The following is an 18,091-nucleotide window of genomic DNA, read 5'->3' on the forward strand; positions in this document are numbered from 1 at the left end:
CCAAACCAATAAGACTTTCGTTGTTCTTCGAAACACAAATGAAGGTCTTTTCAATCAAATCTGGGAGCTTTCTGTCCCTCCATTGACAGCTACGCAACTACCACTTTCAAGCCACAGAACGTTAGTAAAGACATCATTAAAGTAATTCATGTGCCTCCAGTGGTTCAACCTCAGTTTTATTAAGCTACGCGAGTGCTTTGTTTGCACAAACAAAATAAAAATAATAATTTATCACTTTATTTACAAAATATTAATCTCCAATGTGTACATGGTAAATTTTTTGAGCATACAAAGCACTCGGGTCACTTCATAAAATTAAGGATAAACCACTGGAGTCACATGGATTACTTTAATGATATCTTTACTACCTTTCTGAGGCTTGAAAGTGGTAGTTGCGCCGTAGACGGTCAATGGAGAGATAGAAAGCTCTCAGATTTCATTAAAATATCTTAATTTGTGTTCAGAATAGTCTTACGGTTTGGAACGACATGAGGGTGAGTAATTAATGACAGAAATTTCATTTTTGGGTGAACTAACCCTTTGAGAAACATGGTATTTATTAAATGAACAGTAAACCATCTGAAAAAATAAACTATATCCATCTTGACAAAGGACCACAATTAGAAATTAGCCTATTGGCTAATACTGGCACATTTACAGAAATTTTCTTATACATAAATAAATTAATTACTTTTGGTTTGGTCATAACACCTCCAGTGGTCACTTTAGGAAAAGTAGTTTAAAGCCACTCATATATTCACTTCAAAACTGGTCCCTATTTATTCTTGCAATATATTTTCTAATACATTGTGCATGTGATTATGAAGACAACTTTCCCTCTCATCCTACATCTGTCATATACAGATCACTTTTCAAAATAGAATTTTCCCAGTGGATAAAATCAAGTCTCAACCATAGACTGTAAAACCAACCCACATTTTTTGGATATATGCTCAGAAATACGTCAAAAGTATAAATGTAAAACTTTTTGTGATTGCACCTCTTGTGTTGATTTGTGCAACCTGTACTATCAGAAATGTCTTCCCTGAACAAAACAGGAGAGTGAAACTTTCCAGCCGCAGTGATGACAAGTTCTGTAAGTTCATGTAGTGAAGTGGTCACAGATGAAGAGAAAACCAGCCAGACGGCACCACCATGTGGTACATTTTAGTAGGACAATCTAAGAGGCTCATTCCAACACAGTACCGTATGCAGTTAAGATCCTCAAAAATGTGATATGCTTTCCTCTAGTGTTAATTCAAAGTGTTGGAAGAAGACAATATATAATATATAATGATAATAGTGTGGGTGTATAGGTGCATGTTACTGTACCTGAAGCAGTAGTGGGTACTTCAGCACACGCTGCATGGGAACTACAAGCAAGTCTCTCAAAGTGAATTTCCCATTGTTGGCTCTCTTCGAACATTCCTGCAACATAAAGTAAATGAAATATGAAAACAAAGAAGATCTTTTAGCGCTTTGGGTATGAGAAAAGTGCATTATAAATTATAAAATGAGATGAAATATTGTAAATATGACAGAAAATGAAACAGTTCTGCACCTCTAGTTTCAGTCGAACGCCCTCTTTCTCCTTACAGATGAAGTCTAACAGAGAAATGGCTGATTCTACATGACTGCAGTATTTTCCATAAAGCAGAAGCCTAAAGCAGACAGGGTAAATGTTAGCAGAAAACACACTCATCAGCAGTGCTTAATAATATCATTCTAGAAATATTAAATATTAACCAGGCCTGCAGAAATTCAACGAACACTCTGCAGGTGTACACAAAATTTGATTCTACACAAAAATCTGTCACCCCTAGCATATTTAATTCATTTTTCCTCAATATAATTGCTTTGTTTGAATTTTCAATAAAATGTCATGTAAATGAAATAAAAAAATATATAATCATATTTTGGAAAATGTATTATCATTCAGTTAATTCATCTCACCCCATTGGCAGACTGTGTCAAAACTAAATTGTGTGAACATGAATGAAAAATCAATTTAATTCAAAACGTATTCTCTGTAAACAAGTCTTCTTATCTTATGCAATTTTGCTTCTGAACTAACTTCGATTAAAGCTGCAGTCCGTATCTTTTCCTCTTTGTCGCCATCTCTCTGTTCGAAATCTGTAACTGCAGTGATTCGCGGAATTATTATCTTTACATGGGTTGTAAATCGGCATGAAACAGCGCGGATGAACACAGTGCTTTGAGGCGAGTGGTGCTGTCATACAGAATCACAGATTCACTTTTTGAAAGTTTGACCAACATAAGAATTTTCATAAGAAAATGTCTTCTGAACAAGTAAGTAAAATCCATTTTTGTTCTGACCAACTAAGGGGGAAAAAGCATTCGACATGATAAGCTTCGTTAGATTTAATCAACGCGATTTACAGCAACCGTGCAAATTTTAGCCTACTTTGTTCTCAAATTGTTCATGTTAACAACATCAGCATTGCGTGACTAATGTTAAATTTAATGTTTTATGGTTACCTGTGTAGTTCAGAATTCATATTCTCCATAATAGCAAAACGAGAAAGGCACAACAAAGGAAACTCCATAACTGTGTGAATTAAGAAAACGTACTGTTACACGATTGAACTATTGAAATGTCTTACTTGTTCAGCAGAAAAAAGCCGTCTCTTCTTCCGTTTTGAACCCCTTCAAAACACGGAGTTCACGCACTTTTCAAAAGCCCCGCCGATGTTTAAATCCTTGTGTTCGCATGAGACGGTTTCTTTCTCTTTCTCTAGCCACCTTAAATCCGAAGTACGAAGTCTTTTGGGTTTTATAACTGCTGAATCTCCAGTTGACACTGATGATTGTTGTTTGGATCTTTCTGGATGCCATATGTTTAATTATGTAAAGTGCTGCGAGAAAAGCCTATACATCTAAACATCTCGTCACGCGCAGTATAGCCGAAGGAGCCGAAACTCCTTCTTTATGTGTACGGGTGTGACGTCATGACGCAAAGACATGCTCGAATTTCCCGCGGAAACCCACCAGTACCACTGGAATTAAAATCATTATTACAAGCTAACCGTTTTGAATCTAGCTATGGCAAGCAGATAGTTTTGAACACTGGCTGAATAAGTTTTTTTTAATATAATTATTTTGGATTATTTTTAACTTAAAAAAGTTACGGACTGGAGCTTTAAGATACTTATCAAGATGTGCTTGAATGTGCTGATTTTATACTTGTCTTTGTAAGTAATGAAGATCTGGTGGAGGTTTTCTGCATTTTTATTTTGAACAGAGTCTTGAATCTCGGCCATTAGGATTTTGTGAACTTTAACCAGGTCCTGTAAAGTGCACACACACACACACACACACACACACACACACACACACAGACACACATATATATATAAGGTGTACATTTTAGACATTGTTTACTTTAAAAAATATAGAAACATGGTGGTCAGCTTTACTCACTGGTATATTGATGAAAACCTTGTCAATTTCTGTTGCCGAGATGAATTTTATCAGTGGAATCATAAAATACTGTTAAGAAACACACACAAAAATGTAAGCTCCATGTAGGAAAGTTATATCCTTCATTGAGTGGCAACAGCGGAGCAGCTGTCCATCACTAGACGTGAACTGCGGTATGATGAAATTTTCCACGCTGAGAATATGAATCTTACCTTCTCGATGGTCTCCAGAGTCTCAGTGTATTTGGCTTCTGTCTGTTTGATCTCTAAAAGACAGCAGCTTCTGATGTCCACCTCGGCCTGTTTCTGTCAACACAACTCTAACGTGAGAGAAGACTACAGCAAGCTCTCCCAAAAAAGCTTTAAAAACACAACCTAATGAAGTTTTATAGGGTCTCAATGCAACTCATCCAGTTTAAAGACACAAGTTATGTTTTTTTTTCTGGTGATTTTTGTGTTTACGGTGAATTTACTCATAAAGATTCGTATGAAAATGCAACCATATTTGTGGTAGGAGTAGGTGTTTTACAAAGGAAATCAACACTTTGATGCATTGGGAGAGTTTGTGTGTGTGTGTGTGTGTGGTATTGAGTCATTTGCGTACCGCCTGAGATGCAGCAGCCTCTGTCCTCATCAGATCCTCATACACCTCTCCTCCATCAACATCTCCGTACACAGGGTCGTAAATATCTTCCTCCAGCTCCTCGCTGTTTACACAAACACATTCAAGATTAGGACTTCAGAACTGCTTTAAAAATATGAATATAAATACACAACAGTTAACAGTCAAACCACAGACTTCGTGGCTACTGGTTTTTAAATACAATAGATCAGTGAACCGAGGTAACTTCCTGTTTTCACACTTACTATTAATCAGCCATTCACATTCCTCCCATGCAACACTTGCATAGATTATAGATCTCATACATTACTGAAACTATAAATTGTTCAATTCTAGAGTTGATCAGAAACAAAACACGTACATATGCGTGGGAGACTAAAAGCGCAAGTGCTAATGAGTTTCCGAAAATGAGTATCTCATTGCTTCCAATCAAAACAACTGCCCAATTAGGTTAAGAGAGCTTCATGCTTACTCAAGGAGATCTGCCAAATGGATGTATATGTCTTCATTTTCACTGCTTTCCTCTGTGGGGAATGACCTGTGAAATCAGTGCAGAACCCTTATTTTAGCTCAGAGAATAAGATCTTTAATGTGTCCAACTGATTCATTTTGCAAATGCAAACCCACCTGATCCCTCTCTGTTGTGCAATAGGCGTATAAGAGAGTTTTGATAGAGTGTCGATGACCTGGAAAGACAAAAGTGTGTTTTTGAATTGCAAAGTAAAGATAAACGTTGTGTGTCAGTTGTTGGTCTACTTACAGTATACAGACTTTTAGTTTATCTGTAGTCATTGTGTTTTTAAACGTGTTTCCCTGGTCTTTTGAGACAAATGAGTTCAATGTATTACACTTTATGAAAACAAACTGTAACTTTCAGAATTTCCTCTCCATCAAAAAAAGGACATTTATTGAAACAAACCCGGCCAAACAGCTTTTTCTGCAACTTTAAATGATGTCAGATGACAACATTTAAACATATGCACATTATTTTATTTTACTTTTAACAAGATCGCTGATCATTTCAGTCTGACCTACTCAGTTTATAAATCATATTTTAAATTATTTTGTGATATAATGCAAGGTTTACAAAGTTGTTAAAACTATAGTTAAAACTATTTAATACTCAACAATAATCTGTAGTTCAAGTAAAAGTGCTGTTGCTCATTTCACATGTGATAAGGGATGTTTACAAAAGGCACAAAAAACAGTTATAATATATGACTATTTATACTATGTCTTAAGGGAAATATAATGAAATAAATATAGGTAAATATAACTTAGTGATACTTCATCCTATATAATCTCCATCCTTCAATTACAACAACATCTTTGTAAACCTTGCATTCCATCACAAAACAATTTAAAAGGTCGACTGCTGATATTTTATTGTAATATATTAGTATTTATATGTGGCTTTCTGGGAAAATATGAAATAACAAAAATGTGATATGACACATTTTAAGTGAGTAAAAGTTTTTAAAGAAATACAATAAAATAATTAAATAACAGTGTGAATATTAAACCCACTGCTTTAGCTGAAAAGCAAAACTGATTCCTATTATAGACTACCTATAAAAAATGATGCTATTAGAGAGACGCTGCACTATCGGGAGAGGAAGTGGTCTTGCAATGCCAAGCTGCTCTGATGTGGGCCTGTTTTCTCACATTTACAATCATGCACACACACACACATAAACAGATTGACATATGGTTACACACATGCATGCATGCATGCATACACACAAGCACAATACGTTCAAATAGACAGATCTAGGTGATAGCACATTTGGGTCTTTGACTCACGCTTCAGAACACCTGTTGAAAACCAACCCTGCTTCCTTTAGAAAGCTATTTTTGTTCACACCCGTGATGTTTTTGTCATCTCCTTTCATTCTCGCTTCATGCATTTTAAATTGCATAAACGTTTAAGCATTTTAACACTTTCACAGATGGCATTCTGTCACTGTGGAGATGGAACAGCAGAAATCCCTGAGTAACAAATTTAGCTAAATCTATGTTTCCCTCGTATCTGTTCCACAAGGTAAAAATAAAACCATTCAGTACCTTATTACTAATACAATCTGCACTACGAATAACATCTTTGAAGTGCGTTTAAAAAAAGTCACCTTTACAGTATAAAGCCAGATGCAAATTCATAGCTTTTGCAGTTTTACAGGCAGACCGCAGCTGAATTTCAATTCCTACATAAAGCGGCACAGCAGAGGTGAGCTTTTCGTTCTGCATCTCAATAGACTGTGCATTCACAGGCCTCGTTCAAACAGAATGCGCTTTTGCTTTGAAAGACGTGAGACGCGGGCAGTGGGATAGGGAAAAGGGGTCTCGAGATGCGTTTTTTAAAAGTTGAACTGATTTTAACTTGAGTGCTGCGTTTTTAGAACGCCGTGTCATGCGCGAGACGCTGCAAAAGACCCAAGAGGTGTAGAAAAACAATGGAATGGAAAAACACATTCTGTGTGAACAAATCAAATTATGAAACTATGTCATGTGCAGAAGGCAAGACTATATTATATCAATGTAAAAACAGTCACAAATTTGACGGAATTTGTTTAAATGCTTGAAACTAGCTTTGAAACAACATGGAAATTGTGCATACCAATGCATTTCTTTTACAATTGAATTATATTTATGCGTTTGGTAGATGCTTTTATCCATTTATCAGTCCATTTATCAGCATTCTCTGGGAATCAAACCCATGACCTTGGTGTTGCTAGCGCCATGCTCTATTGTTTAAGCAACAGCTTCTATAAACTATTTATTATTATTCTAAATTATTGGTCAAGTTAGACAAGATAGTCAATTAAAACAATTTCCCAGCAGACATGACTGCTTCAATCCTGTTAAAAAGCAACCCGTGATGCACCATGCCAAGATTGTACTGAGCTCTATTCGAGACAAAACTGTTAGCTACTTTCTGGCATCTAGAATATAAGACTCAAACATTTTAGTCACAATATATTTCCTATTTCTCCTTCCATTTATGTTATTTCATAGTGTTAATGACTTTCACATTAATGATGTGACAATCTGACAACTAAAAGTCTTCCAGATATTTAACCATCACCTGACAATGGCTTTTAAAGGTTTCCTGTGCTTCTTTGGTTACATGTTCATCAGAAGGAAGTTCAAAAATACAGCACTGTTTAATCTGAATGTGGTCTTAACTCTTAGCCTGGTTGGGATTTGGGAGATTTAGAAATCAAGAACAAGACCATGATTTCAAATATCAGCTAAATAATACGGCCATGTACAAAGAAAAAAAAAAGTTGATCCGATGCACTTTTTGCATATACTGATTAGACAAACAAATACACACCAGACTATTACAAACATCTGTACTCAATATTATTATTTTTTTAATTATCAACTTACTTTTTCATTCAAAACATATGTGAAGCAAATAAAGCAGCTCAAGAGAAATCGTGTCTGTAAATCACGATTGCGTTAGGATTGCAAAGACAAAACTCCAGCCACCTATTGATTTGATATGGTTGAGTTATCTAACCGTCAATATACTACCCCAGTAACCTAATAATAAGAGAATGCCTAGAAGGCATGTAGTAAATCTATATTCTCTACTGTCAAATGGGGTGACTGAAACAACGACATGTGCATAAGATGACGTGCCTTGAAGTCTCTAACTAAGGAAACAGGAAGAAAAAGCCACCCTCCAAACAGCTGTGGTAGAGTTCAGCAACATTAACACCTGTGTGACTTCATGAGAAACAATTTTAAGAAAGAAATAAGCAATGAGAGACCATGTTTTAAAGGCAGGGGAGTCGATTCGTTTCGGAAACATTTTTTGTCTCGTTAATTTATGTGTTTCAATGGCAACATTATCAACACCGAAATGAACTACAGCAGTCAGGTGATACTGGTCAGGGCTCTTTAAGTTGTTTATGTTCATTATTATTGTAATGTTATGTGCTTTGAGACATGAGGTAGTTTAACGCTGTCCCTCTTGATGCTTTTGTTTGCTCCCTGCTGTACGCATTCATGTGTTTTGAAGGAGGCCTGGCTTGAGAGAAGCTCTGAAGGGAGGATTTGATCTTATGCTTTCAAAGCTAGCTTGTTATTACTAGCCTTTCTGAAAATTGGCTACCCTACCTTTAAGGCCCGTTCACACCAAGATTGAAAACTAGCGCCCACATCATTCTGTTTATTCAAAGTGCGCGCAGAAATTTCGTCGTCTCCCACTTTAAATGCTCAAGCTCTTTAAAGCAGGATGGATTCTGATTGGCTGCCAATGTTTTTATCATTCATCAGCTGGGAAAAATAGTTCTGAAAGTGATTCCAACGATATTGTTTCTCTGTGCTGTTATCATTATAGTTATGGTGTGGACTGCTATTCTTTTATATTTAGAATGATTTGTAGAACTATATTTTTTATCATTATCATTACAGTTGTCGTCCTCTGTGTAAACAGGCCTTTACAGTCATTTAAGGCACTATGTGTGAAGTGGAGTATCTACACACGGTAAAATCACTTTACCGACTTTGTATTACGCTTTACTGCTTATTGCTTTTATAAAACTATATGAAAACTTTAATGAAACTATAGTTACATATTGTAATTGAGTTGTTTTTTTATTTTATTTGAGTAATGTAGTGCATTATACTAACATTAGGCTGTATGCAGTTACTGGGCAAAGTACAGTATGCAACTTGGCATGTGTTTTTCAGCGTTTTACAAAGGCTTTGAATGGCAGACCATCCAATCAGAGTTTGAACAATGTTTTATAAAGTTTATTTTACTTAATACTAAAATAAGCACACAACTTCAACTCATAGTGCTAAATCTGAGCTGCATTTCATGTCATTACTTCATAATTTCATTTAAAGAAGATTTAATGGATGTGGATATAACATGCATACTTACAAGGCAAACTCATGTTAGTAGATTGCTGCAGGGCAAAGATTATTCAGAAGGATTAACTTAAACCTTGAGAACACAGAGAGACATATAAATGGGGCAAAACCCAGCAACTACAGTCTCAAACATTTCAATGTGAAGTGAACAATTCTTACAATGGAGCCACTGCTTCATTGTGTATTTAAAGCACAAACACAGTAAAAACAGTGATATAGTGTACAGTTTTCTATTTCAATATATTTCAAATTATAATTTATTCAAAGCTGAATTTTCAGCAGCCATTACTCCAGTTTTCTTCATTGTCATATGATTCTTAGAAATCACTGTAATATGTTGATTTGGTGCTTAAGAACCTTATAATCAATTTTAAAAACAGTTGTGCTTCTTAACATTTTTGTGGAAACTGTCTGTGATAAAAAATAAAATCTTCGATGAATGGAAAAGAACAGCATTCGTTTGAAATAAAAACCTTTTCTAACATTGTAAATGTCTTTACTGTCACTTTTGATCAATTTAATGCATCCTTGCTGAAGAAAAGTATTCATTTCTTTTAAAAAAAAAATTTGAACGGTAGCGTAAATATATGAAAATAAAGAAATCACATTGTAAGATATAGACACATTGCGCGAAATAAAGCCAAAATGATGAGAAACAAAGTCAAGAGATATCAATTGCAAGAGATAGCATCGCAGTTGGGAGATATAAAGTCGCTTACCTTAGCCAAAAGTAGCCAAATATATTGAAAAAGTAGAAAATGCATAGACATCTTCAGGGCTATAGGGAGTACAACTACAAAAATAGTGAATCTGTGATGACGGGGAGTGACTATCAAATGACCACCTCATTTCATGCTACCGAAATAAGTATTTAAATTAGTAGCGTCACTTTTACTACTACGACACTCGTTTTGATCTACTTCAACATTAACTATACATCTGCTATTCACCATTCATCTTGCATAACTGCACAAAACAACAGGTTCTCCAGATACATTATATGCTGAACAAATGACACTCCTCAGCTCCATTTAAATACACACATGACCTTAGCTCGAAGCCTTTAAAAACTGGGGGTGTTTGCACTGCTTCTCTGTTCCCTGCATTAGTCAGTTCTTTCAGGAGTGCTCTCCCGACTGTAGTTCAGCCCTGCAGGGATGTACTAATGCTTCTGCGTGGCTGCAGATGTGTCATACGAGTGCGGTCAAATAATAGCTGAACTCCTCTGTGAGAACAGCGCTGAAGGACGCGCCACTTTATGTTAACCCCACATGAGACCAGACCTTCAGCCACTGCGCTTGCTAGGAGGAGGAGGAAATGCCAGGAGGAAGCTACTGGAGTTGGTTACTCCTGTGGCTCAGGGAATTATTGTTCAGTCTAAACATTCATGAAGAGGTTGTACAACAGGAAATAAATGAGCTATTTATTACAGGTCACCTTCAGAGGCCAGACCACAACCCCATCAACCTGAATACAGGAAGACAGCTACATTTTCAGATTATTTTCATTGCATGGGAAAACGGAATGTAAAAAAGGGCATGTTGGCTTAGAGAAAGAAGACAATGTTCATAAAATGATTATGATTATTCTTTATTATTTTTTATGATTATTCTATTAGCAGCCATTATGTTAAGACTGCGTCTAGTATGACCAACTAACAGTTAGTTAGGAGTAATCATGTCTTACTTTTTGGTATCTACATTTTTATGTAACAGACTTTAAAAAAAGGTTATAAACAGACTTATTAAAGGGTTAGTTCACCCAAAAATTGAATACCACTGTAGTCACATGGACTATTTTAACAATGTCTTTACTAGCTTTCTGGGCCTTGAAAGTGGTAATAACTTGCAGTCTATAGGGGGGTCAGAAAGCTCTCGGATTTCATCAAAAATATCTTCATTTGTGTTCCGAAGATGAAGGTCTTATGGGTTTGGAATGACATGAGGGTGAGTAATTAATGACAGAAATTTCATTTTTAGGTGAAATAACCCTTTAAAGAAAAAAGAAAAAGATGACTAATTTGTAAGACTGGTTTGCAAATGGCCCCAGAACTGCATGTTAGATTCTCAGCTTCTCTGGTCAGCCGTATCACACTCCCCCCTCTATCAATACATACTGTCTGACCCATATTCAGCAAATAATGTTTGTTAATAGTCTCATTAACACTAAGCATGAATTCACAGCTAATTCTGATTTCAAAATAAAAATCAAAACAAATTACTTATGTTCATTATATAAATAATATATTAATACATTAATTAAATATGTTTATTGTTCATTGTGTACATTATTGTTATGATGATTATATATATATATATTCACCATAACATATATATATATATATATATATATATATATATATATATATATATATATATATATATATATACAGTATTATTGGTTACAACTGGCTACTTTATAAACAATAAAAATTCTAGAAACAATTACATTTTTTAGAATTTTTTCTATTTTTACCTTTCCAAAATCACGGACATCGAAGAGATCGAAGGCATCAAACAATTCACTCTTCTTAATCCCAAATACGTCACAGCATGCAGACAGAAATGTACGAATATTCTTCAGGCAGAGGAACTAAAAGAGCAAAAACAAGATTTCGTTAATTTTCAAACGATTTTGTTTTTGCATAATATGGACAAGCAATTTCGGGATAACACAAGAATTTCTGTGGAAATGTGGCCTTGTGAGAGACAGATTAGGGGACTCATTAAGGCTTTTCCCTTCGGTAGATGAGGAAATGAGATTTCCAGCTAATCACAAACGGTCTCTATTGTCTAATAGGTGCAATTGACTTTATTTCTGATTCTGTGTTTTTTCTTTCCAGTCAAAGATCACAAGGTTGCTTTTAAATCCTCACACTACTGTGAGGGAAGTGTCTGTGTGTCCATCATGACAGCTGAATTTAAATTTAATAGTTTTATATTAGTTCACATTTATTTATTTAAATTAATGTGAACAAATTTTTTAGGGCACAAAAACCACACATATCAAAATACACACGACTACAGGAGTCAGATAAGTGACAGGAACGCTGACTAATTCAAGGGATTTTGTTGAAAATTGCTCTTTTCCGTTGTCTGATGGAGACTGACTGTGTCTCGTCAATCCAGAAGGGTGGATTTGTGAGTTTAAAAATCAGTCACATCAAAGTTGGATTTTATCAGGTCACTGGAGTGAAACAGGGGCATCTGGGAAGAGTCGTTTGGCCCTGGGCAGACTGCCCGAGACTTCTCAGCCCTAAACACTTACTTACACACAGCAGCGAATCAGACAGAACATTCATCTGGATGACTTTTGGGTCTCTACCAAAACACGCTGTACATTTAAAAATTGATGTTTCATTAGCTCAATGTTTACCCAGTTTGTTGAGAGCTTTGCAGACTGACTGAATGATGCAGTATACAAAGAGAGCTGTGTATATCTACCATTGGACCTTTTGTGAAGAGAAGTCTATGCTACCACTGGCACTAGGGCCCCTTACAGTACTATATGGCACTGGCTAGTACTATAAAGGTTTAAATGAAAAAATGTCAAAATATAGGCTAGGCCTACGTATATAATATGTAGGGTAGAAACAAGTGTACTGAAAGAGCTATATACTTCTCATATGTGTGTACTACAGGAGTCTTATGTGAGTCCAGTGTCAGTAGGTTAGTGTTTCCATAACTGCAATACATTAAAAGAAAACAATACAACGTTTAACAGAAGTAGTTATAAGTAATAAAATAACAGTAGTCTATCTATTGTTTGCGCTCACCTGTGACATCTGTGGTCTGAGATTGATCTCTTTTAGGTTAATGGTGTCGGGTCTGAGATTGTTCAGCAGTTGACACAGAAGCACCCCATCCCGTAGAGTTTGGGCCAAATCAAAAACCTGCGCCGCATCCGCCGTGACCCGATGATTCCGGGGCAAAACTTTACAGTTGATCAGCCACAAGCTGCATTGCCTCCAGTACTCCATAATGCGCGTATAAAATTAAAATCAACAACTGTGAAATAAATCTGACACCGTTAAATGAAGCTAAGATGATGTAGAAACACCCGAAGCAGAGCAGCGCGCACACCTTGCGTTATATTTGGCATCCGTGGTTTTCTTTTTTGTGCGTGCGCTCTTGGTTGTCAAAACTGAGACTTGTGCGTACTAATTTGGGTTTATCCGCGGTCTGCTAGGACTATAAATCCCCATCAGTGAAGTTACGAATTCTAGTATGGCAAAGTTTTTTATAATAATTGAGTCGTGCGGCGAAGTCTGGTAATCTTTCAATGGAGAAGTCTGATCTCATGAATATTAATGACACGCTGCTGACGCTGCGTTGTAATCTTCCAATTGCGAAGGCTCGTCTCATGAATATTAAGAGCCAAGTCTGTATCATAGTAGGATAATTTCGCCCCCCTTAGCCTATCAAATGAGTTTCCTTTTCCGTTAGTTTTAAAACCTCTTGAGGATTTCTCTTTCCTCTTCTAAATATCACAGTGACTTGTGGTTTGTAGTACGCTGTAAAACTGTAAATAAATTATTTGTCCAACCTGTATGATTAATAATGTCCAGAATAAAAGAAAATCATTAGAATAATACAAAGAGATACTTATTATTATTAGTAGTAGTAGTAGTGAGGGCTATAGTTTATAAGACAATCGTTTAACGTTAGCTTTTTAATGGTGAAGTAGGCCTTTCACTGGGAATTTAGGACATTCAGGATGGATTAAACATGGCTTTAGATAGCTGATCATTCATAATACAACGATGGAGAAGTTGATTTAAGAGCGAACTCACACAGATAGTGCAAACGTTCTCTTATACTTTTCCAGTAATGAAGATTAATGACCATGAGTGAATATTCTAGTAAAATGAGTTTGCTTATTAATTTGTTTTTTTCTTTTAGAACTTTCAGACAATTTTATGAAAGCGGTTTTATAGTGTGCCGTGGTTAAATGAATATACATGAATCGTCTAGGAAATATATCGAAATGAATTCGTTTTAAATAACATAATTAGTTATTTATTTATTAATTTGTTATTTATTTGGTTTAAAATGTATAAAAACAGTCGACGTTGCACGTGCGTGTGAGGCGTTGTGTTGTCACGTGCTTAATTCCGTCCAATCAGCAGCACGGGAAACGCAGTTCCATAACACAACACAACACAAGCGCTTCCACATTAAATTCGTTGTGCAACTCAAACTTCAGATTCTCCTTGAAGAGTATTGGATTTCAAGGTGAGAAACACTTTTGTTTTAAACTGTATTAAACATTAGTACGAGTTTCAGTTGTGTACGTTGAATATATGCTATAAGCTTAGGTGAGCATAATGATACAGTTTCTCTCATATTTCGTTTTATCTCGCTGACACAGATGGCTCTTGCCCTGGCTGACAGGGCTATCGGAGCTATCGTTGCCTCAGCTGTGGCCGATGCTGCAGGTTTGACTTACTTACGAATACTAGTTACACAATATTATATATAACAACAGAGTCACGTTCTGTAATTTACCACAGTCTAATTGACATCGCAGTGTTATAGTAAATGTTATTGTTTTTATAAGCATTAATACTGCTAAAGAACATGCACATGTATGACATTGCAATTTATGTAATCACACATGGTTCTTCTTGTTATTACTACAGTAATTAATTATAGAAGCAGGTAATGTGTAAGTTACCTATAATCAAATGTTTACACAGATTTGTGTTTATATACCCTGCAGCACAACCGCTCCACTGGGTCTATGACCTGCAGAAGCTGAGTGTGTTACTCTCTAAAAGTCCTCAGCCTGAGTTCCACCCTGAGTCTGCAAACCCGTTCTACAGGAGGAACACTGGACATCAGAGCTGCTATGGAGATCAAGCTTTCGTGCTCCTGGAGTCCCTGTCTGAGTGTGGAGGTGAAAAATACTCAACAAAACAATTAGAACATGATACATTCCAGTATGTAGCTATATAAAAGCTTGACTGTGGTACTATGTGTATCATCATGTTATTTTGCCATGTTGTGGTTCATGGGTTAACAGGTTTGAATGTGGAAGATTTGAAGCAGCGCACCTACAAGTTCTTTGGACCGGGATCTGAATATGACACACCAGTCAATGATCCTTACAGAGACAAAGGAGGTAGATTAAATCCATTGCACAAATTTTCATCTTATTTACTTTTTTATTAGTTGTTCTTGAAATATTCCAAGGTATATTTATTTTTCTACATAATTACAACAGCTATTTTATTACAAACAATTCTAATAAGAAATGTGTATATATGTGTGTATATATATATATATATATATATATATATATATATATATATATACTGTATATACAGTATGTCCTTACATTTTATTTTACTTTTAATTATTTTAAATAAATGTACATTTAAAACACACCTGTTGTTCTAGTGTTATTTATATACTATTATAATTTAAAATATGGATTGACCCTATGGGGAACGCCATCAGCGTGACCAGCAGTGTCTAAACCACATGTGCAAATACCACAATTTCAGTTACATTGCAGGCACCCTCTTATACTCACAGGTGCTCTGGTAATGACGTCATACACTGTCGTTGGCCAATGAAATTGTTGTGTTTGCACACGTGCTTCAGACACCGCCGGTCACGCAGGTTACAGTCGGAACCTGAGACGTTTTATTAGTTTTGTACTGCTATTATTTGTATTGCTATTATTCAGGTTTAATTTATTTTTATTTCAGTTTAAGTTCAATTTTATTGCTTTAACTTCAACTTATTTCAGTGAGTTGCCTAAGTAACATTTCTAATTTTCTTTAGTTTAAGTTTTTCTAATACGCTTTTTTATTAATATTTATTTTTCTTATTTTATCTTTCAATGTCATGTTTTAGTTAACAATGAGAACCATGCCTGCACGTTTGTCTGTCATTTTGACTCATAACCCCAGACAGATGGTTAGGTTTGTTTTGTTTTCTTGAATTATTCATGATTTTATCATTTTTTCTCTCAAGCTCCCAGGCCTCAACTACCTATTGAGGGACCCTGGAGACATGCAAGCCTTAAGAGCTTTATAAAAAATGTGGATGCAGGCAAGGAAGAGACAGGTATTGTCAGATAACCATCCTCCTAAATATTTTGTGTAGCCACATTATTGTTAATAAACACAAATTCATTTAAATGTTTTTCAAACGTATAATTATAAGAACATTCTATGTAAATCAACAATAAATCTTTATTGTGACACTTTCCAGGTTGTGAAACTGATAATCAAATAGATGGAGTGGCAAAGCTGGCTCCCATTGTAGCGTGCTATGCTGGAAAGCCAGAGATGTTGGAGAGGGTTGAGGAAGCCATCCGTGTCACACAAAACAACGACATATGTGTGGCGGTAACTCTCGCTGCTGCTAGGTTGGTAATATATGATTGACAACATGAGACCATGTGACACGTACATACAACTAGGTTATTTATTTCAGTTTCCAGTATGATACTTAGATGGTGGCATATGACAGTTTAAATTTTGTGAGGAAATGGTGTATGAACTGATCTCTTTAATATGATGGGAAATGCCAGTGTTAAAAGTTGCTCTTTCTTCAGGTTCTTGGAGCATTTCATCCTGAATGGTTCTGATCCCAAGGCCCTGGATGCAGTGCTGAAACAGCTCAATGACCCGAACAGAAAAAACCCTCAGGAGTTGGACAAAGCCATAGCTGGTATAAGCAGCTTGGTACTGTGTTATGAGCTGGATTCTTCACAGATGAAGCCGCATATACTGTCACTTGTCTCTTTAGCTGAGGCTAATGCATCATTTAACCCTGCGAATCACGTCATTCACTGTGTTTTCTAACTTAGGGCACATTCATCAAGTAAAGGACAATCTGAGCAAGAAACCCAAAGAGCTCATTCCCACTGTCTTTCCAAATACCTGAGGTTAGTTACATTCAGTTAACCTGTAGCTGATATTGTATTATTCTCTGAACAATACAATACTGTATGCACACTACAGTAGGCCCATGTCTCTTTAGCTGAAGCATTCAGTTTTGTTGGTTTTTTTTTTAGATTGATTGTTAGTTACGGGCTATGTCACGTCCCTCAGGTTTGCCAGGTGCGTTCCAGGCAGCGCTGCATGGGGTTCTGACAGCCAGCGGCTATGAGCAGGCTGTCCGGGACGCCATGGGCTGCGGTGGATGCACCTGTAGCAGGAGCTCCTTCATAGGCGCCTGCATTGGAGCTCAGGTACTGCAGAAATATATGAATGGCCGTGTGATCTGTTTGACCACATTGCTCTATTATAATACAAAGTAGTCTATATGTAATCAAGGTCAAATTCTTCTTGTGTTATCTGTTGTTGAACACTTATCTTTAACTGAGCAATCCATTCCAATCTTTCATCAGGTGATTATGTCATACATGACAGAATGACTATGCAGTAACTTTTGCGTTTATGTAATATGGCTCTCAATATCTAATACTGTGACACTTGTTTTCAGGTTGGTGTTGAAGGAATCCCAAGTTCCTGGAAAAGCAAGACTTTGCGATATAACACTTTGTTAGATCTTGCAAAGAAAGTTGTTAATCTCCAACAGCTTTAACTTTTTAGTATGCAAAGTTAATAAGGAAGTGGAAAATAACTGATATGAATATAAAATCATACATGTTCTTATGATTTTTTTTTTCTTTTGCCTAAAGATCATCTTCCATGGTTGTGATTTTGATGAGACAGTTCATGAAAGTTGTAGCTTAAAATATGAAAAAGTTATAACTTGATACCTTTGTTATATGAAATCACAACCAGGCTTGTAGAAAATGGCATATATATATATAAATGACATTTTGTGGCATTAAACTAATATTCAATGAAACACTTTGTATCTGTTTTGTTATTATTGCACTAAAAAGTCAAATAAATACTACGCAACTACTTGTTTTGACCGATAGCGCCATCTAGTGGACATCATGAAAACTCAGACCTCATGGGGAGAGAATAAATTGTTTTTATTTATCAGGAAAAAAACAATAGGCTACTTTAAAAGGTTTCCATTTTCTTAAACACGAAGCAAGCAGTAATATTTGACATTTTAATGTTCATATCACCATATTTTATTTGGTTTATTTATTTGTAATTTCCTATTATTCCGTGTTTTGTTTAACAACATAAAACGTATTTGTT

At 35.8% G+C, this 18,091-nt stretch overlaps 2 protein-coding genes across 7 annotated transcripts in view; one reads left to right on the forward strand and one right to left on the reverse strand.

Moving 5' to 3' along the window:
* vav3b (vav 3 guanine nucleotide exchange factor b) overlaps window positions 1–13,329 on the reverse strand; it is a 52,847-nt gene extending 39,518 nt beyond the window's left edge. For 2 of the 6 annotated variants that reach the window (XM_056256996.1, XM_056256995.1), the window contains exons 1-10: window positions 12,725–13,327; window positions 11,425–11,541; window positions 4,690–4,748; window positions 4,535–4,600; window positions 4,045–4,147; window positions 3,654–3,746; window positions 3,442–3,510; window positions 3,205–3,308; window positions 1,562–1,661; window positions 1,333–1,428 (exon numbers count right to left, since the gene is read on the reverse strand). In XM_056256996.1, coding sequence (XP_056112971.1) covers window positions 1,333–1,428; window positions 1,562–1,661; window positions 3,205–3,308; window positions 3,442–3,510; window positions 3,654–3,746; window positions 4,045–4,147; window positions 4,535–4,600; window positions 4,690–4,748; window positions 11,425–11,541; window positions 12,725–12,928 — 1,011 coding nt within the window. In that variant the 5' untranslated portion in view covers window positions 12,929–13,327. Of the gene's footprint in view, window positions 1–1,332; window positions 1,429–1,561; window positions 1,662–3,204; window positions 3,309–3,441; window positions 3,511–3,653; window positions 3,747–4,044; window positions 4,148–4,534; window positions 4,601–4,689; window positions 4,749–11,424; window positions 11,542–12,724 lie in introns of all 6 variants that reach the window. The other 4 variants (XM_056257000.1, XM_056256997.1, XM_056256998.1 and 1 more) reach the window with 4 other exon arrangements.
* A 965-nt stretch (window positions 13,330–14,294) lies between these two features.
* On the forward strand, window positions 14,295–17,734 carry selenoj (selenoprotein J). Its single transcript, XM_056257001.1, has 9 exons — window positions 14,295–14,386; window positions 14,671–14,847; window positions 14,974–15,072; window positions 15,933–16,025; window positions 16,173–16,329; window positions 16,519–16,634; window positions 16,774–16,851; window positions 17,018–17,157; window positions 17,412–17,734. The coding sequence occupies exons 1-9, from the start codon at window positions 14,320–14,322 to the stop codon at window positions 17,511–17,513; spliced, it is 1,029 nt and encodes a 342-aa protein (XP_056112976.1). The 5' UTR covers window positions 14,295–14,319; the 3' UTR covers window positions 17,514–17,734.
* Window positions 17,735–18,091: the final 357 nt, after the last annotated feature.

Source organism: Rhinichthys klamathensis, unplaced genomic scaffold (assembly GCF_029890125.1).
Source record: "Rhinichthys klamathensis goyatoka isolate OS25496 unplaced genomic scaffold, OSU_Roscu_1.1 h1tg000134l_1, whole genome shotgun sequence".
NCBI classification, from domain to species: Eukaryota; Metazoa; Chordata; class Actinopteri; order Cypriniformes; family Leuciscidae; genus Rhinichthys; species Rhinichthys klamathensis.